We start from the raw sequence: 21,398 nt of genomic DNA on the forward strand, positions 1-21,398 counted from the left end.
TAACAAGCATCAATAACGACGCCGACGGGATGAACTTGGTTCCTCTACCATGATGTAAGAAAGGTAAATTTAATAGGGTCAGGAGTCACTACCGGGTGTGAGAATTGCGTAACGTGGAGGAGAGGTAAAGAGTATAAAGATTTATTTCCCTTAAATATGATTCAAGAAATATGGTTTGAAGGTACCTGTAGCTGCTTGGCGGCCGGTCACTAGGTGCAAGTGAATCACCGAATCCCTGCTGCTATGGGACGTCACCTGGCGAGGAGGGTTTGATGCTTTTTGGACTCAATCATGTCTTTGGTGAAGCGAATAGCACCGATTGTTTTTGTCTTGTGAGTGTCCCCATTCTTGGTCATTTGAAGGTGAATTTTGACCGCAGTATGTTTGGAGTCGGAGACAGTACAAGTGCGGGCTTTGTGATCCGGAGCCATAATTTGAAACTGATTGCAGCAGAAGGACAATGGTTGATAGGTTTGGCGGCCATCGGAGCGGAGCAATAGACAGCATGGGAAGGCTTACATATGCGAGATGGATGTTAGGGGCAGAGTGCATCCTGCTTGAGGGAGATTTAGCAACCGTGATTGATTGGATTCATTTGGTGGAGCCGAGGACGGGTGATAATCCTCTGTTGAGTGACATTCGGAGGATGGCAGGCGACTGCAGAGCTTTTCAGGCCGTACATGTATACCCGGAGGCGAATATGGCTGCGGATTGGATCGCCTTCTTTGCTGCATAATATTTCGGCGAGATCCTTTGGATACACTATGAGGTCTTCCCTTTTTTGTTTTGTCATTTATTATTTTTTGATTGTACTGGCTGTATTTAAGCAAGTGGAGTGGAACAAGTAACAACCGCTCTTACCCCCCCCCCCCCCCCCCTCCCAAAAAAAAAAAGAGGAAAAGAAGAAAAGAAAAGGAAAAACTTTCAGGATTTCAGAGCCCTAGTGCAGTAGCCTTCCTAATCTTTTCGTGCTCGCCGCTCGGGATCGCCCTCCGCCCTCATATCCTACCGCTCCGCCGCTCGGGATCGCCCTCCGCCCTCATATCCTACCGCTCCGCCGCTCGGGATCGCTCTCGCCTCCCTCCTCCTCCAACCCCTTGCGCGGCTCAGGTGAGATTTCTTCTCCTCTTCTCTTCTTCTTCCTAATATAGATATCCGCTCGTAGAACCATGGAACCATGGACTCGCACCGCTCCTCCATCCTACTTGCCCCATCGTCTCCGCCCCCGACCCCTCCCCGGCCGCCAGCACAGCCACCGCTCCGCTCCGCAAACTCATTTCTCGGACCGAACGGCTTTCGCCTTTCCCTCTATTCCCTCGTTCCCATATTTTCCCCAATCTCTCCCTCCCTCCCTCCGCGATACCCTCCGAGTTCTCCGTCAATTTCACTCCACCATGATGACCAGTCCAATCCAAGAAGAAAAACTCCGTGATGGCGGAGGGCTCCACCTTCTCCTCCCCCAGAAGCCCCTCGGCACCCCGAGCGGCGGCGGCGACCCTGTCCCAACCCCCAACCCCGTCATTCTAAATCCGTATTATGATTTGTAATTTTATTATATTTAGTCATATTAGTTTTGGTTCAAACTCAACATTTATTGGCCGGTCCATAACCCGTACCAATCCATGCCAGCTCATGCAGGGACATGTTATAGCATGCCAATATGTGCCACAGTCTTGAAAGTTGATACAATTTCATTGCTATCGACAGCTGCAAAAGGAGAAAAATCAGGAGATGAACACACCAAATAGCATGGTCATGCAAGTCTGAACATCTCGTAAATATTTAATTATAGTTGAACTCACCGGTATCATTTGCATAGATTCTTCTCGTTGATTCTGTTTATGGCAATGATTTGCTTAAATTTCCAACCTCTTGGATCTTAATTGCCTATTTTTTCCCAGTGGTAAAAAAGGTGAAGGCTCTATAGTAAATCTGATCATGGGCCGGGCTTGGGCACACAAAATATCAAATTTTACATAAACCCAGTCCGAAACCCGATTAAAAATAAATAGAATATAGGCCCGAGGCCTGAGGCCCGGCTCATGATCTGCTCTAATCTATGGTCCCTTCAAAGCACGAGATACTTGCACATGGGCAAGCTAATCACCTAGAGATGATGGGACAAAATTTAATTATGCAGGATGCTTAGACAACAAAAATAAAGCATCCTTCATCAATGTTGCTGTACAAATAGTGTTGAGAAGCAAACTTACAATCGAAGTTGTATGTTTTCTTAGGTACCTTTTTTAGGAGAAAAGGACAAAACTTGCAACAAATGCAAATTTGTTAAGAGTTAGGCCCCATTTGGGATTGCTTTTGGATGAGCCAAAAGTGCTTTCTGGAGTCCAAATAGCACTTTTGGGCAATATATGGGTGTTTGGTAAAAAAACTTGAAACACATTTTGTGGTTCTTCTAATAGGGGTGTGCACGGTTTGGGTCGGATCAGTTTAGGATCATTCTTGAAACTAAATTGACTTAAATCTATTTTGAAAAACCGAACCTAAGCAATACCAGCTGGGATTCCAACTTCTTGATACTTCCCCTTCACTCTTTAGGGAAAAAAATGTTACGAGTAGCAAACTTGAAAGTTGCCCTGGTTACAATATTGTCCACACATTCTTAGCCATTTTCTTACAAGGTATCAGTTGTGACCCTTGGATTTTGTCGAAATTACGGTACTTGCCATCCATATGAGGGCTTTCCAGCACCTGTAATTGGTTGCCTTGAGAAAAATTTGGGTCATTCATTGTACAATGAACGATAAAGAAAAGTAAAAAAATTTATGTTATATAATATTTTAGGAAGTACTGTAGCAAATCCCTAACCCCAAATGCATGTAGATGGGAGTTGCAAGTAACCAAACACTACCTAAAAGAGTGGGTAATGCTATTCATGACTGGTTTTAAGAATTTGTATTCTGTTATCTCTAGACATCTGCATTGTCATACCATCTACTCAGCAATGAGACCAAGGGGCATGTATGGACTTAATTTTTTGCCAACAAATATTAAAAAAAATTAGATATTTGCTAGTGAGTCCTAGAAATTAGAAAGAATTTTTTTGCATGAATATCCTCTTAGATATCGAATTTTACATGAATATCCTCTCAAAATTGAAATTTGCATGTATAACCTTGTAAAATACTTATTTTGCTATTCTACCTTTTTTATTCTTGTTTTTGCATATCTACCAATGCTATCTAACATCGTTAAAAAATTAATGATTTTAAATTAAAATGACTAAAATACTCTTAATGGGTAGATCCACAAAAAACAAGGCTATCATGATGGGAGACAAAAAAGTAATTTCAAATTTTTATTTTATTTTTAATTAAAATAAATATAGTTTTTATTTATAGTGTTAGAAGAATCATTATATTAGGAGCATTTGTGCAAAACAGAAATAAATATAATTTTTAAAAAAGTATTTACGAACTTTGAATTTTTAAAAGGGGGGGATTCATGCAAAAAAATGCAACTAGAAAACACCTAGTCACTTAACCTTTTGATCTAAATGGAATAACTATCCTTTTTTTAATATTTTAATATTTATTAAATTAAAATAATTTATTTTTTGAACATTTTATAAACGAGCTTTTCTAAGGAGCAATGATAGAATTCTTTTTTTCACCTTCTTCTTTTGGATAGGAACAACAAAGCGGCTCGTAGGTAAGGTAGGGAGCTGTGTAACAGGGGAGGGCTAATAATTCCACCACTCCGAGAGCATAAATCGTGCACAGAGATGGGCGCCGTTCGAGGGGTTCTCTTGGATGAATCGCTTCTCTTCTTCGATGCCGGAAGTGGCAATTTCTACCTCCCTCCAGGATCCATGACTCTTCTTCGTAGGCTTCAGTACTCGAAGCTTCGCGTGGTATGCAACCTTCCCAAAGCCTCTTCTTTTTGTTGTTTCATCTCCCGATTTCTTAAGCCCTTGACTTGTCTTACAAGAAATGGGCGTGTGAATTCTGTTTTTGGAATCAGATTTTGCAGCAATCAGACCAAGGAGCCATCTTTTTGGCAGCTTCAATGCATCACTATTGATTCCTCTTCTTCTCTCTCCATTTTTTTTCTTTTCAGGTTTTCATGGATATGTTTCTCATGCTTGATTTGATCTGTCTGAAGCAAGAGCAATTTTGTGGATGTTTAAATGTATAGGAGAAAAAAGTTTCTGTTCTTTTAAATTGGTTTCTGAAAATGTTGGTGATGCTTGTACTGGGATTTCAAAAAAGGAAAACAGTACATATTCAGTTCTCTACATTGCATCTTGGGTTTATCTGTCATGTCTGTTTTGAATTCTAAAGTTGCATAATTTTATGTAGAATGCTGTTCTTGCCTCCTATTCCTGCAGTTTCTGTATTGGTTTTGAACACTATCAATATGATTTAAAAAAAGAAGACCCCCATTTGTTTTGTCCTCCATTTTAATTTAAACAAGTTTGTCAATCCTCCATTCAAAGTGTTAAAGCTTTGGAACAAGGTGTCTGCTGTCTATACTAGTGTTTATCAATGATTACTTTCACTGAAGTGCATTATGGTTTCCTTGAATGCTAGTTTGGATGGTTATCCATGTAGAAGTTTATTAGTTGAGTACTGTGGCATATGCTATCATTTGCTGTTCTATTACTCCTTACTTGAAGATTGGCATGGTGTGATGCTATTCATGAAAAGTTCTAACCTCTATGTCGCACTTAATTCTCAGGGGTTTTGTTACCAAAAGGATGTATTGCAACAAAAGGTGCATTTTGTTATTCTTTTAGCTCTTTTTTTTAAAAAATGTATCATTATATGATTGTTTGTGGAAAAAATATGAGCAGTTTTCTTGTTTGTATCTGTGAGGCAATCTTAGAAATAATTATAAGTTGCACCTGCATACAAGTGTGTTATTTCCTAATAGATTGGGAATATCTATAATTTTACATGCAATTTTCAACCAGCTAATGCTTACATCGAAATTGACTGCTGACTTGCTTTGCATCTTTGTCGGTCAACTGGAGAATTGGGCAAATCTTTGTTAATTGTTATATGGTTCAAGGTCTAGGGAGCAGCCATCCAAAATTTCCCTATATCTGGAATGAGTCTAGACAGGGAAGATGAAAAGTTTTAATGTAGAAAGCTATGTGCATCTGATTATTGAAAATTAAAAATATTATAAGAAATATATCATAATTTATGGATATTGGAATTTGAACTCTTCAAAATTAATTTAAAGTTTCAAGGCCTTTGCTTAATACCTCATTCTAATCTTCAGAAAAGGGGCACAAGATGCTACGCAGTCATAATAAGATTTATTTGTCATTAGATGGCATTTTAAGGATTCATTATAAGAAATAAAATAAAGAAACATGGCTACGAAGAACACTGATGATTCAATCAATGTGTCAAAAGTGAACATGCTCTCCCTTGTAAAATTACGGTCTATTGCAGGATTCATTTTGTGGAAAGAATCTAGATAAAACAATGAATCAAGAATTGAGTAGCTGCGCCAGTGGGTGTGCTAGTCACCCAATGTCATAGAATATACTGTGCTGGCACATGTGCCACACCATGCCAAGACAGAAAATGGACTGAAATGTTCTTTCAGTCAATAAAAATTAAAAAAAAAGAGTTAAATGATGTTGCACCAACCCATTCCTAGTGCCAGTGTTGGACTAGCATGATGTGCTAGCCTTTATCATTGGCAGTTATTTTGAGTGGAAGTGTCATCGGCGCTCAAAACTATGATTCTAAGCTTGTTAGATTTTGTTAAAGGATGTGTCCATTCTCTTAAACAAACTGCTTGATGATTTTCTGTTGTGTGATATATCACTATGGTAGCCACGCACAACATGATCAAACCTATCTGAGAAATTCTTTTGTATCATTCCACAAGAGTATGATGAGTTAACAGTCATAGAAGAACTATTTTATTTAAAGGGGTGATGGTGGTGTTGTTTCTCTTTAGAGTATATTGGGTTTGTGTTTGAAGTGTTGCTCAAAATTGCAACCGAATTGTAGTGGTATCAGTCAATAACCAAGAAACTAGCGCCAGCTTTGGAGTTGCTGTTGTAACTCATAGGGCCAGACAGTCTATAATTCTAATATATGCTCATTTATTTTTTAAATGTTAGACAGCAGTTTCTCTATTCAAATTTTGCAAGTTTTGAGAAGATATTGGAATCAATGCAATAAGCTATATTCAAAATAAGTCCTGCAATCCTAAATCTTGAAATCACAAAATCATTAGCTTGTTGTATGCTAGAATGCCATAAAACACTAAACAATTATCGCACTCTAAAATGTGATTCTTGACATTTTCTAGTTTGTAAACAATTACGATAGTTTCAAAACCACCTACATGATAAACACGGAAGTCCGAAAACAATGTATATACTTTAAAATGACGTATAAATTATTTTTTGATTTATTTTATTTTTCTTCATTTTTTCTCTTAATTTCTTTTTTCACATGTTTTAGTTAGTAATTTTCAACAGCCACTGTTGAGACTAACTTGAAAACCACTGAAATAGAAACTCATAGTTTTGATGGAAATGGAAAATGCAATTGAATTGAAAAGACTTTATTGGTTATGAAGCAAGAATTAGGATATATTATTTTAATACTTTATTGAGATCCTATGGATGGTTTATGCAATGAAAGTCAGTCTTTGTTTGTACTTTTTTCTACATCAACAGATTGTTTATACTTTTGCATAAAGCAAGAGGTTGTCATGTTACCAAAGCTAATGTGCTGAGGATAGCTGGTGCTTTTTTGTTTGATTTTTTTTTTTTAATGTTAACACTAGGGTCTGATCAGTGATGTATCGATGCTTATTCCTTACACGATATGCTGACAAGGAAAGGGATATTTTGTGCATAGTTGACAAGATGATGCAGAAAATGTTGGCTTCAATCACTTGTTTGGGGGCCTAGGGTGCACATTAGGTGGCCATCCAGTCAAATGGATAAAATAAAACAAGTTAAGTCTCATGATTAGGAATGCCCACTGAATTTTGGATGTTATCCTTCTAGCACTTTCACCTTTTTATTTTTTCATAGAAGCCTAGAAAGGTTTTTCCAGTTGACATTATTTTTCTGTGGACCCCTTTTGGGAAGTGCATATATCAGTTTCCCAACATAATAAACAAGAAGGAAATGTTGGAAAATGACCTAAAAGCTAAAACCTGTGCGAAATGTTGCAAAGTAATTAAAACATTTTTGAAATGCACTTAGGTTTGTGTACATTTTTAAAATGCACTTAGGTTTGTGTACATTTTTAAAATGCACTTAGGTTTGTGTACATTTTGCATACATTTTTCTCATTTTTAATATCAGTGTCTTTCATGGATCACTTTGGGAACTTTTCCAATGGTTTCTTTCTTGTTTCAGAGTTGCTTACTGTTTCCTGGTCCTGTTTTGAAAGTACATTTTTGCCATCATCTATGTTCCAAAATCAGCAAATATGGGGTTGAGGTTATGTAGTTTTTGCGGTGGTGCCACCATCAATTACTAGCTGCAAGTGAAAAATTACTAATACTCAGTTAAGTTTTTTGTTTGGTTGGTCTCTTCATGTGGTATTAAATTCAAATTGTTCAAGTCCTAGTTGTAATACTAGATATATATGCAGAGTAAACAAGGATTTGTGGAGCTTATTAGTAATGGTTATGTCTATGACTTGGCCTAATTGTTCAGTTTTCTTTGGACATGTTTTTATTTGTTTTTGATACTGTAAGACTGCACTATTAGTTTTAAGCCTTGCAAGTATGTTCTCTTATTCTATGCCATGTTTCTTATGATTTTGAAATAAAGTGCCAGCATACTATTTTGAGAAACATTTGGTAGATGGTTTACTATGTTTTGTTCACAGAAGTTTTTCGACAAACCTACATTGCTGATATCAAATTAGACTGGCATACTAATTTCTTGACCTCTATACATGCTTGCTATAGGAAATCTTTCTTAAACAGACAGCAGCATCATACTCCTTTGATTGTATCTCATTGCGTGGATCACATGCAAGGAATTCATTTAATGAGTCATTGCCAGACTGGCATGCAGATGGAGAGATATGCTTTTATGTAACTTCCAGAAAAGATGAAACACTTTTCGGCAAGCTTCAGAATCGTGGTTGGAAGATTGTTTGTATTGGTAAGCATTTGTTTTTGTCTCGACGGAATCTTCTACATTCTAAATATGGACCTATTCCTTGTGCTTTCTTAAGCTCATAATCAAGAATATATGGTTCTTTCTTGAGTAAACTGAGCACTTGCAGCTATTATGTTTACTTTAAATGGATTTCTTACTACAATCTAGGTGTTGAAAGGGGTGGGACGATGGATAAGGAGTTGTTGTTTATTGACCAGTTGGAAGAGTTGCTCATTACTGTTTGCAGCTTCAGTAAGAAGGTTGTTTGTCCTAAGTTCTACTTCTGAGTTAACTTTATTAGGGTGATCATTTATCTGCATCGTTGATCTAGTATCTCCATGTGACCCATTTAGAATGTTTTCATTATTTGCTTCAGGTGATGCACTGCATGCCAGTCCTAATTGTTGGCTATGTCATGAAACCATCTCGTGAAGAAGATTTTGCCAAGGCAAGTCTAGGTTTAGAAATAGATGCAGGTATTATGTTGAATACTGCGGTTGCAATTTCATTTGCATGACTACTTTTGGACAGAGAGGCGCATTCCCTATGTATCCTACTCAAAATGGATTGCTTTTTGTTCCTCTCACATTTGAGCTTCCTTTGGCACCTCAAATACAAGAAGTTGATGTAATCCTCCATAAAGCAACTGATGAGATCCTCAGCATTGATCCAGACTACTGTTTGGATTTTCCTAAGGGGATTGCTTTCTCCAGGGGAATGCAAGAACTAGAAAGGTGATTGCCAAATCCAATATATGTGAGGATATCATATTATGATAATTAATGAGCAAGAAGCAGTTCTGTTCAATTTGCTTTCACTTCTGAACATGAAAAAGAGGCTAACATAGTTTTTTTTGTTTTGTTATCAAAGTCTCTAGAACAGATATTAGCTGACTCAATCTGCACGCCAGTGTGAAGGAGTCGGATCTATGTTTCTGGATAGTAACTTGTTAGTGATAAGAGAAGAGTAGGGTAATCAGTCATAAGCAGTTGTGCAAAGGGATTACTATATGTTTAAATAATCAATTTTGTTTTGGATCTGTTGCTATGTAGGTCAAATAGGTGGTGAATTAGGTAAACACTAAAACGTAGAAGAAAGTTATTTTTGTATCAGATCTGGATGAGATCCAAAAACAAAAATCTCTTAAGAGGAGGGAGTAAGTGAGGTAGAGAACATATTTTCCCCCAGAACCCCTAGAAGGGCAACCATTATTAAATAGTCATTGCAAGAGTGTTCATATGCCTGTCTTCTTTCTGGAGCAACTTCAACCCTTACAGAAATACCCAAGTTCTCCTAAGCAATGAGTTTACATGAGGTCATTTATGTCTAATTTGATCAATTATCAATCAAATAAAGCTATTTCTAAACCTTCTATTTTCTACCTAAAATCTAAAAATTAACCCAAAATTTAGGAGCTTGATAAATTTCGATTCCTAATCTACCCTTACAAATGACAGGTTTACATGTTATCATTGAAATCAGCACTGCCTGATGTGTTCCTGCATCAGTTTTCCCTGTATCCTGCCACGTGCCCATGCTGTTAAATTACTTTTGCTGATATCATTTGTAGTTCGAAGGATATTCCCAAACCCTCTTAAGGTGTTCTTTCACTTCTCCATCGATCAGGTTAACAATATCAGAGCGCTATATTTCTGATTGCACCATAAACATTCTATCTATATAATTTATTTGGTTGCATTTGAGGTATATTTCTGATAGTTGAACCTGTGCTAGCTTCCAAATACAGTTAATTAAACCAGCATTTTTTTTTATCAATTTGCACACCTTATCAAACTGCTATTTCAGCATTCACATCACTGTCTCTCCCAGTTAATTCAAACACTAAGAGATCTGAAAATCTTGCACCTGTAACAACACACATTTTCTGTCAGATTAAGTTCATTTGCTCATAGGTGACAAGCCAAAGAAGTTCCATCCTGGTAGTTCACTAAACGTATTGGTCATTGTATTTATTTATTTTCCATTGGGTTGTATAACTGGTTTTGAGTTTATCTATTGCTGATAATTAACATCAGTATCCTTCTATAATGAATTTTATTTTTATGCAGGTCTATCCAGGACCATCCAAATTGTTGCATAATTGACCCACTTAACAATATATACCCTTTACTTGATCGCCATAAGATCCAACAAATTCTTCTTGGATTGCAGGATCTCAATGTCAATGATCAGTGTAGACTCCGGGCACCACAGTTTTTAAAGGTCTTTTTCTCAGAATGGTACCTGTTTGCTGCATAAATTGTTCTCTGCAATTGAAATGAGACAAGATGAAAGAAGGAAGTATTATTAATGTTCCATAGCTTGTTAGTAGCATGCTTTTGGTAATTGTCACTAATCATATCTTGCAGTTGACTAGCCTTCTTTTTTTTTTTACGTTCGCTTCTTTAGGCTCATATGCCTGTTATTATATATAAATTAAACAATCTGTTCCTGTGTTTAGACTTCTTACTTCAACAATCCTCAACATGGCTAGATAAACTATAGAAGCAACACACAATTGCGAGCATAGCAACTAAGCCATACAACTGATGATTATGCAGTTTGCATACTTGTTTTTGAGTGTCTAGGCATGATACAGACACCTAGGAAATGCAGTAGATTCATTTTGTTGCAACTCCCCTGTAAAATTTGGCTTATTTGGAAAATGTTTTGCAGCCTGATGCCACCCCCTATCCAAGGTACATGGGAGGAATGAGAAATTTACCTTGCAAAAAAGCCCAAATCCTTATGAATGGCATAAAACCCTCATGCCATATCAGATGGGTTATTGGGTTGATATCTTATCGGGCTGCATGGTGATACTCCTTGCAGGGTCTGCTGAACTAGTACCCGGACCTATATCGTTCGACAGTCAGTTCGATTTGGTACCGTACCAACACATGGTATGCAATGGCATGCCGGTTTCGAACTGGTACGGTATTTTTTTCTAATATTTTTTTGAGTTTGAATTAATGATAATCATTTTTTCATGTTTTCAATGATTTTAAGTACAATTTGATATTTTTTGATGTTTCTATGATCCCGATACATCCTAAATGATACCTCTTGATGTTTTAAAGTGATGCAAAACATAAAATGATTAGTGAGATGTTGCATGTTAGAAGAAGCAACATAAAATATCCTAAAATTAATTAGTGAGATTCAAAATATAAAATGATACAATCAATTAATATATTTAAAGTACAAGAATTGTACCAATATCTAAAATCTCGTCGAGTGGCGATGTCTCTTGTAGCTATCCGGATTATTAGCATAATCAAGAGGTACATCAGCTCACCTTTCTAACCAAGCGACATTGTAGTCTTGTACACTCATTCCATAAGGAACACACTTTAAGTTATATCCAGTTTCGGATTTTTCACTAAAGTTTCAGCTTTGAGAGGTGTCATTTGGCTGATAATACAACTGTGGAGGGGCCATCTAAATATGCCGGCAGTAAAATCCGACTCGTAAGATGCGTAGGGTAGTAGCCAGCAAAAGACGGTGCCACTATATATATATATATCTGTATTCGTATGGGTCATAGGCTGTTTGTGATGGGATATAGGCTGTTTGTGATGGGATGGTAGGATCCAGCATACGACTCAGAACCTGATAAGTCTATGGATTCTACTCCACGTGCAAGGTCATCTGCAGCTATATCGTGTCCTAAAGGATCTCAAAGTGCCTATCTCCTATATGCAATTGTATCCTCATGGGCTCTAGCAGATCGTGCACCGCAGTCTCTATTCTATGTGGCATGCGTAAGTTGGAACTTACCGATGAATCAAAGACCATCTTATGGCTATCTCATAAATGGTGGCCTCATATTCTCCACTCCCTCTCGGGCCAATAGATCCATGATCATCAGAAATGCCAAGCTCTTTTGATTTCCGAATCTAAGTGAACTGACTCCACACTCTCCATCGGGGCTGCAACTATCTTTTTTTTTCTTTTTTGTTGCACTGAGCAATTGTCTACTTTTTCTTTTTGCCCTTCTCTGCTCGACCATCTTGGAAGGATGGAGGTGGCCCTTCTGAACATATAGCGTGGTGGCCTCCTCTAAGCAACTCGATCCTATCTCTGGAAGGATGTTTCGAACAAGAAGTTATGTGATGACCGGCTCCTTAGTGACCCCTAGGCCCTTGACTGATCAGCTAGAAGGATGCATGGAATATTGCGATCTACCATTGCCCTGCACCCACCCTAGTCTTGCTGGTTACAAAACTGACTAATCGTGGAGGCGATCCTGGCTCATCAAGCTTCGACTATTGCTGTTGGCCCACAAACTATCCGATCATAGGACTATACTCATTGTCAGCAAAAGTGTTGTAGATCGGATTCTTGTATTTCAGCTCCACTATCTTCTGAATGAACTTCAGCTTTAACCTCAGACTGTAGTGAATATACACAAGATCGTTGAGGGCTTGAGGCGCTTCTGTGTCAGATGGTTTCTCTCCTTGTTGTAGATGAGGGCGAAGGTGGACTAGTTGCGCTAACAACCACTCGAAGAGATCGTTTGGAAGAGAATCCGGATAGCTGACCGCATAAGTTTTTTCGCAGACAAATCAAAATGAATCCACTATTCATCTGCAAAAATATTGAAAAAAATTATATATAAGATAATATCATATCTAACATCAAGTAAGAGTTATCGTTGATATGTAATATGTCCGAATTCATACTTTTCTTAGGACAACTGTCAAGACTTCAAAGCTGTCAGCATCCTCTCTAAATATTTATCTATAAATAAGAATCGTGTTGTAATATGTTAATCATTGAAGACACGAGTTAACTTACGCATGCTACTTAAGTTAACTTACCTTTTCTAGACATAGGGCCACGACTTTTGGATCAAGTTCCATCTTGTAAATCACATTACACATAGTAGCCAAAAGTTCGTCCATATTGATTCCGGTATGGTGTATTAGAACTTCGGGTTCAGGTAGTAAGCTGCAGCTAGAGTTCGTAATTGTTTTAGTAAAATTGTACAAGTATATGTGCAGTCTAATTTTTAATATTCTTGCTTACCTGCTAGATGCAAGTTCTTACCTATCTGGTAATTTCACCGTCGTTCAATGATGTCAATGTACTTCTAGGCATGTGTCCAATTGCCTCGCTGATCTAATTCTTTGCTCTCTCCATCATATGATGCAAGAAGTCCATCCGAGAGTACCTCTTGCTGTCTATGGTCTGAAACACTTCGTACAATGGCTTACTAGCTTTTACTGTCTTCTCGACCCGCTGCCAGAATGTCCGCCTCATTATTAAGTCCTCCATGATGCTTCAATCTGTGTCGGTCCTCACAAATCTGCTTTTCTGCCACTCGGCACCGACAAACATCTGACGCAGGACTTTTTTTTCCTCAAGGAGACTATCAAGTGCAATGTATTTAGTAGCAAATCGTGTAACACTTGATCTCAAGAACTCTTCTGCATACATTCTCATTAGTGATAGGACCCATATATGGTTATAAATATATTTTGGTGATGGTTTGCATTGTTTCCACTGCTGCACTTTATGAATCTTCGTGATATCCATCAACATGAGGTTAATACAATGTGCAATATATGAGATTTAGAAAATATGTGGCCATTGCTCCATCAAGATTTCCTCGGTGGCTTTATATTATGGCCTATTATCAGTGATGATTCGTATGACATTTTTTTCTCCGACCCGATCAATTACCCCCTCCATCAATCTGAGGATGTACATGGTGTCGTGCACTTGATCGGAAAATACTTCCGACTTATCTATAATACATAGTACTAATTTTTTATATTTTTTAGATTTATATTTTTTTAATAATTTTTAAATTTAAAAATATGTTTAAATATTATAAATTCAAAAAATATTTTCTACTTCAGAAAATACTTCTGTGTTATGTAATACGCAATACTAATTTTTCATTTTTTTTATTAATTATATATTTTTAATTATTTTTAAATTAAAAATATTTTTTAAATATAAATATTTAAAAATTTAATTTGAGCTCAAATCTATATAGAATCCTACCTTAGATGCTACATATATCAAAGGTTACTTATTTCTCAATTTTTTAAAAATTCGGCTTAGGCCACCATGCGCATGATCGTATCAAAAACTCTTGCATGCCCCTAAATAAGCTTCTAATTTTATAGTTATTTTTTGTATTTTTAATCCAAAAATATATTTTTTAATTTAAAATATTATATATAATTTAAAAATTAAAGATTTTTGTGGGATCGTATAGATCATCCATAGATCTACAACATATCATGAAATCATGCCAAAATTAAAAATTTTGGCATGACCTCTCCTTATTTTGGAAATTTTTTGGCATTGAAAAGAATGGAGAAAATGAGGTAGGGGAGGAAAAATGTACCTTGTTTTGGTTGAGGGGGTTTGGAAAAACCGTGAAGAAAGGCTGGAAAAGTCTTGAAAGCCTTCTCAAGCCTTCCCACTACTTAAAAAGGGAGGGGGTATGGGGAACCAGTTTGAACCGCCCGGTTTGTATCGATTCGGGGGCGGGTTCCGAATTCCATAGATGAACCGGCCGAATTCGGCGTTAGTTTGGCTCGGTACGACAGTTCGGGCCGTTTCACATTGACTCCTTGGATATGTACTATCATAATTTGGTTTTGGCTGATTTTTGGCACTGAGGGTGCCTCCTTTCTTTTCCTCCTCCTGGGCATTTTCATGAATCCATGGACTACTAACACAGCTCCTAGGTGATCCGGTAGCTGCCTTAGTGTTTTTTATGTGTCTAAGTGGTTGCTCAAGGCACAAAACCTGCATTCCAGGTCATGTTTGAATATTTTTGGAATGAATTATATTAATGAATGCTTTCTTTGCTGCAATTTGTTGCAATATACATCATCCTTTTAATGGGAAAGCCTCCCGAATTAATCTCAAGAACATAATTAACAAATATTATAATTTTGTTTTGGCGCTAGTCTTTTGCAAATCTATTATGCAAGGTTTAAAATACTGGTATTGGGCCCCATACTGTTCTTGAGCTGTAACGGTATGGTATTGGTACAGTTGGTACAGGCTGAAACAGTCAGTATCAACTAGATTAAGAGGGTATTGGTGCTTACCAACTTCTGGTACACACCTACTGTCCTATGGACTAAAACCCATACTGATCCCATACCGAACCACCTGTATTTAAATCCTTGCTATTATGTTTCTTGATAACTTATTTCATGTCTAATTGCATATTTTGCTTAATTATGTAGGTTGGTAACTTGCATGAGCCTAGCCTAAGGGATCGACTATTAGAAGCTAATTTATCCTTTCCACTCATTGTCAAACCACAAATTGCGTGCGGGGTTGCTGATGCTCATAACATGGTATTCTCTTATTGTCTTATTCCAGTATTCCCCTTTTCTTGCCCTTATGAATAATGTAGTACTGTTGCAATCAGAATCTAGAAGCTTTTGTAGCGATCAGTTCTTTCAGCAATTGCCATTTGTAATGAGAATTGGCTCAATTCTGCAGATGGTTTTAGTTCTGCAAACTTGGTCTATCTTTTTTTCTTCCAGTTGGCTTGCAGAAACTGAAGACTAAGAAATTGCAACTTCAGCTATAAAGGCCTTTTAGTTGATTTATACCTACGAATTCCAAGATATATATTTTTTTATTCTGGACTAAAAAAAGAAAATTGCACTAAAAAAACATATCTCCACCTTTCATCTTTTGAGAAATGGATATACTCAAATCACCGTTGTTACTATCTTTAAATCATTATTGTTATTATATCTTTATCATTCTTACCTGACAGGCAATATGACCTAGCATTATTTACGCACTATACAAATTAGTAAGTTGGCTTCTTGCCCAAATCATTTTTTGTTTTCTTATTCTTCCTCACAGGCATTAGTATTCAGGTTTGAAGATTTTATGGACCTTCCTGTTCCGCTTCCAGCTATTCTTCAGGTAAACAAGAATCAATTTTATGATATGAAATGCCATAAAAAGTACCCTGTTTTTTGTTCCTTTGTTTGCTTTGCAGATCATGCATCATTGGTTTATTTAGTACAGGAAAATTTATACCTCTGGCATCAAAATGAATATCAAGAGAAATTGCGCTTCATATATTGTGATTCAGTTATTTACAGTTTGATCTTTTATAGAGTTAGTGTTTCATAAGTTACTAAGTCTTATGGGGAACATAAACTTTCTGATAATATGACATGCTTTAGGTATTCAGATGATTATACTGTCCTAAAAATAATCTTAAAGTGATATATTAAGATAAACTCTTTTTGGTTTCATATTGGTCTCTCTCTCTATGTATGTATATATATATATATATTATATAGTCGAGAAGTATATAAAATGTAAATTATGCTACAAACTAGAACTGACTTTTGCTTCAGGTTATGTTTTTTCACAGTTCTTTAAAGAACTTTAGAATAAATTAGAATTATAATCGTGGCTGGCTTATAGAACTTTAGAATAAATTAGATTTATAATCGTGGTTGGCTTAATGGATCCTTCTCTGCCAATTGTCCAAATCAAGGCTTATTTTGAAAGAACCACTCCAAAGCTGGCATGTAGTGTTCTTTAATGTTCACGTCCAGTTTAGCATCAATCTTTCTACAACCACTCCACATGCCGCTTTTGCGGGATGATGTGTTGAGCAAACTCTTGTCAGGTCAATTGAGGTAGGGCTATCTAGATCCAATAATTGTGAGCATGAGCTTTGGCCAAAAAAATGACTCCACCAAGGCCCATTTGACGATCAAGTATTATAGAGAAGAGGAGGAAATAGAGAAGAAATGGACCTACAGAATTTTTAGATTCAGTGATGCTATGGTGTCTGCCTGGTTGCTTATGTCAAAAATTAGACATCATGCATCAATAAGTAGTTTAGGTAAAAGCAATCACTGCAATGCCCTCAAGATAAGAGGATCTAGTAGTTGGATTGTGAAACATGAGGCACATTATAATACAAACAATTGCAACAGATACAAGGTTCGCCGTCTCGGTACTGGACTCCGTATAGGTGCCACACTAGTACAGTGTCGGTACGGAATTTTTTTGGCGTACCGACATCGACACTCATATTGGGCACCTGTACCGAATCGGTACGGTATGGTATGTCCTATATCGCCCAGTTCGGGCCGGTACAGCATACTATGATCAAATGTATATGGACTACGATTAGTAAGGTGGTAACCACATTATGCAGTTATTTTTTTTGGCAATCCAAGGTCTTGGGAGGGGTGAATTTAGGACAGACCTAACTTTTGGTGTCTTTTCTTTCCATAAAGTCTCTGCCTCGGGACTTGAACTCATGCCATTGCACTTGTTAGTGCATGCCTTTACCATTGTACCAAGAAATGGCCCCTTTGAAAAAGACCAATATCCAGTTATGATCCTGACAATCTGGAGCCCTAGGAGGGGAGGGCTAAAGATAGACCTAATTAAGGTTCGCCATATCGGTACCGAACTCCGTACCGGTGCCATACTAGTACAATGTCGGTACGGTATGATACGAAATTTTTTTGGTGCACTGAGTGTCGACAGGTCACCCATACTGGATACTGATACCGAACCGGTACGGTATGGTACGTCCCGTACTATCCGGTTCGGGCCGGTACGGCATACCTTGGACCTAATCTTTGGCTCTTTTTTTGCATAAAGTGGCTGCCCTAGTATTTGAACCTACTCCATCACGCTTGTCAGCCTAAAAGTCTTTTACCATTGCAATGGCCTCTTAGTAGGGTGGCAGCCACGCCATCAACTATACAAAAAATATAGAAAAATGATATATGAATCATACAATCCTAAGAAAACCCTAGCATCACCAACATTATAAAATGGATCAGCTAGGCCATTAAGTCACAATGGGTTGGTCCTACTTGAATTGCTCTTGTAGTATGCACAACTTTAACATACTAATAGCTATTCACAATTTCTGTGTAGAATATATTAAAAACTGAAACCTATATAATTATCATGAGAATTCTGGGCCTGTAAAAATTCCTCTCATAAAAGTTTGCCCCATGATTCCAAATTCCCAGTTCATCCAAACAAAGTGTAAATAGATGAAAAAGAAGAATAAAAGAAAAGATGAGAAACCAACTATCCCTCCATAATTGGGTCTCTGGTTCCACATTCCAAGTCTTCCACAAGTCTCCCATCCTTGCCCCATTGTATCAAGTACAAAAAAAATCCACCTATTCTCTTCAAGTAAATTGGGCTTCTCTAAACCATCTCTCCAAGACATGCAAGTCTCTTTCCTGTTCCTAATCCCATTAATCGTGTCTCATCTTTCACGTAGCTACTCTCAATGTTGTCGAAGGTGCACCTAAGGCGCTGGATGCTGGGCATATAAAGGTGCCACCTTCACACCTTGCCTGTCCCAAAGCAAGGCAACTTCACTTGGGCATTCAAAAAGCTTGCCTTTTCTATGCTTTGCAGGAAAACCCAGGCATAAAAATGTACACCTTTGCTATATTTAATCTAACCATCCATCATACTGTTTTTGATTAGGAATTTGGTGATTAAGCAGAAGAGAGAAGGGGGAAGATATTGTAGAAAAAAAGAGAGGTAGACAGGAGATTAAGAGGTGGATGCCATATAGATCTAGGATTTGGACAAGTGTACTAGGTTGTTTTTTTTCTTCCGTTTGATAAATCCCTTAGTCTTCCCGCTCTTCTTCTCTTTTGACCTTTCTTTCTCTTTTCTTTTTTTCCTTTTGCGAGATGGCTGGCCCTCCTCTGCTGCTGCAGCTATTGACTGATGCTGCTGTGTTTATACATTTTATGTGTGTATGTGTGTACATATATATATGTATATGTATGTGTACATATGTATCTACATATACATGTACATATGTAATACATCCTCCCCTTTATGTATGTACTTAAATGTGCGCACGCATGTCCAGATCAATTTGTTGTTCCTATTCCTTTTCCACAGCAGCTCAGAAGTTTTAGACCAGCAATGAATTAGTATCAAAAACTCTTTTTCACTTTTTAGTCTCCTCCACTATAAAATGAATTAGACCTTACCCAAAAAAGGCTAGCCGGAAGGTATTATTTGGGTTTTCTAGCCTTGTATAAGTACCCAAGATCTACCTAATGCATAGCCGATATAGGAGTAAACACACGCCTGCACGGATCTTCGCATACTCCTGCCATTTAAGTTCTGACATTCTTGCCAGATTAAGAGTTTAAATCCATTCAAATCTAATCACAAACACTACGATCGGCCTGTGGTCAGCCCTAATGGGCTTGTTTCTTCACGTTTTCACTCAAGGGGCTGAAGAAAGCATAAATTTCTATTGGAGCACCAAGGTGAAAATCCTGGCTCTACTCTTGCAATGCATACGAAGTCCCGACACTCCAGCTTGGGCATCCAAAACTAGACCTAAATGGATGGGCTTACGTTTTCCAGACCATGTTGGTACGCTCACCCAGACCTGCAAAATGCTTATTCTCTGGAACTTAAATGTCAACTATACTCATGGCAGCTCAATGAATGGACTTGGCTTGCCTGGCCTTGCACATTAGAAGCCTTGTACGGGTTCCTGATCTCCGCATACAAAATTCAAGCTGTGTGTATTTGACCTTTAAAACTTGTACAAGCCTGGTAAGATCCCAAGGTCTGAAAGTATTGCTTTGGTATTGGACTCGACATTCCAGCTTATAGTTTAAATATAAATGTCCAGGTTGGCTCCACTCTCTGCACTGCTATTACATTTGATTTTTAGCATTTTGGCTTTAAACTGATCCCTCAGACAACATTTTGGAGCTGTAATTCATGGAATATTGGGTTCAATTTGGGTTCTTTTTGTTGAAAACTTGTTGTACTGATAATGCAGGAATATGTGGATCATGGATCCTTAATATTTAAGTTTTATGTACTGGGTGACAAAGTATTTCATGCTGTTAAGAAGTCTATGCCAAATGCCAGTTTTCTATTATCAGCATCAGAAAAAAGGGGTTCTGCACCAATTATGTTTAACAGGTATTTTGGAACTTTATGACCATTCTGCTAGCCTCTGCACATATGCCTGTGTTTGAAAGCAGATGAAAGAACCAAAAACTACAATGGATAGACATCTGATTAATGAACTTCCAATCTAACTCTATAATGGATGAATAGCTAATATATGAATTTCTGTTTTTACAGTCTGAAGTCTCTTCCAGTTGCTACAGAGGACCAAGTCTCAGCAGGTGGGCTGAAGGCTGCCAAACAATCTTTGGATGTGGAACTAGTCAATAAAGCTGCAAAATGGCTAAGAAATCAACTTGGTCTTACTATTTTCGGATTTGATGTTGTTGTAAGTGATCCATGCTTTTCTCTATTGAAATGTTTAAGCTGTAACATTGCTGCTGCTAAGTGCAATTTAACAATAGCCACCATGATTCACATGATTAGAGGCTTATTTTTGTTCTCTACATGCTGACTAGGAGGTTTTCTAAACTATCAATTGAAGTATGAGAGATTCTTTTAAGCAAGTACGGACAACTTAAATGATGCTTCCTTATTGTTGTGCAAATTTCAGATTCAAGAAGTCAGCGGAGACCATGTCATAGTGGACTTGAACTATCTTCCCACATTTAAGGAAGTCCCTGATTCTGATGCTGTTCCTGCATTCTGGGATGCAATCAAGAGCACGTATGATTTGAGAAAGGCAAACTGAGTGGTAGTCAATTGCCTTCGATTGCACTGAAATTTAGCCTTTTTCATCAGGGGTACTTGATAAGTATAATATTAAAACTTAACCCATTCAAATTTGTCGCAGGTCATGAGAAAACTGCATTTCCTATTCATTTCCATTTTGGAGTAATTTGCTTGGGTCATAATAAATAGATGAACTTTTGTTCAACAAAATTCGCCATGGTCTATTATGTCATCGTAGTTGCAGATATTTAAGCTTTACTTGCAAGCATGGAGTAGCTGGGATTATGGAAATCAATGGTGATGTTCAGTAATGTCTTGCCATAGTTTCCCTATCTTGATAACCATGTAGTTCAAGTTTCCCTGTTGTACTCGTATCAGCATCTTGCATGGAACTTCAGATGATCTGACCAATAAAGCACTTTTGTTGTGGTTCTTAATCTATTGTCGATTGATCGGAAACTTCATCCAGAGCAAGGTTTGCCATACCGATCCGACCCGACGGGGGACTGGGTTGGTTTATCTATTTTTTTTGAAACCAGCCAGAACCGGTCCCGAACTGATAGAAACCGGTTACAACGGACCGAAACCGGTTGCGAACCATTTGAACTCGGTCTGAACCGGTCGGTTCCGTGCAGAACTGATGCGAACCGAAGGA

At 37.6% G+C, this 21,398-nt stretch overlaps 1 protein-coding gene across 10 annotated transcripts; it reads left to right on the forward strand.

The window, feature by feature from the left end:
• The first annotated feature begins 985 nt into the window (after positions 1–985).
• Positions 986–21,182, forward strand: LOC103706071 (inositol-tetrakisphosphate 1-kinase 6). Of its 10 annotated transcripts, none has more exons than XR_005515258.1 (15): positions 986–1,110; positions 1,630–1,757; positions 3,649–3,871; positions 4,699–4,734; positions 7,924–8,122; positions 8,288–8,394; positions 8,496–8,567; positions 8,651–8,853; positions 10,189–10,342; positions 15,340–15,453; positions 15,977–16,039; positions 19,938–20,083; positions 20,249–20,399; positions 20,625–20,821; positions 20,982–21,182. XR_005515258.1 is itself a non-coding variant. In XM_039134479.1 (15 exons), exons 3-14 carry the CDS (start codon positions 3,743–3,745, stop codon positions 20,760–20,762), a joined length of 1,512 nt encoding a protein of 503 aa, XP_038990407.1. In that variant the 5' UTR covers positions 986–1,110; positions 1,630–1,757; positions 3,649–3,742; the 3' UTR covers positions 20,763–20,765; positions 20,865–21,182. The 10 variants fall into 10 exon arrangements, 9 of the variants coding, with proteins under 9 accessions (XP_038990407.1, XP_026660075.1, XP_008788268.1 ...); XM_039134479.1 differs by having other exon boundaries at positions 20,625–20,765; positions 20,865–21,182; XM_026804274.2 differs by having other exon boundaries at positions 1,630–1,804; positions 20,625–21,180.
• The last annotated feature ends 216 nt before the right edge of the window (positions 21,183–21,398 follow it).

This window comes from Phoenix dactylifera, chromosome 1 (genome assembly GCF_009389715.1).
Source record: "Phoenix dactylifera cultivar Barhee BC4 chromosome 1, palm_55x_up_171113_PBpolish2nd_filt_p, whole genome shotgun sequence".
Taxonomy (NCBI): Eukaryota; Viridiplantae; Streptophyta; class Magnoliopsida; order Arecales; family Arecaceae; genus Phoenix; species Phoenix dactylifera.

Bases quoted from the DNA above. Each gene is read 5' to 3' on its own strand.
- LOC103706071 (XM_039134479.1), top strand. From the start codon at position 3,743: ATGGGCGCCGTTCGAGGGGTTCTCTTGGATGAATCGCTTCTCTTCTTC. The intron at 3,872-4,698 runs GTATGCAACCTT...CTTAATTCTCAG, and splicing joins AGTACTCGAAGCTTCGCGTG to GGGTTTTGTTACCAAAAGGA. The intron at 15,454-15,976 runs GTATTCTCTTAT...TCTTCCTCACAG, and splicing joins TTGCTGATGCTCATAACATG to GCATTAGTATTCAGGTTTGA.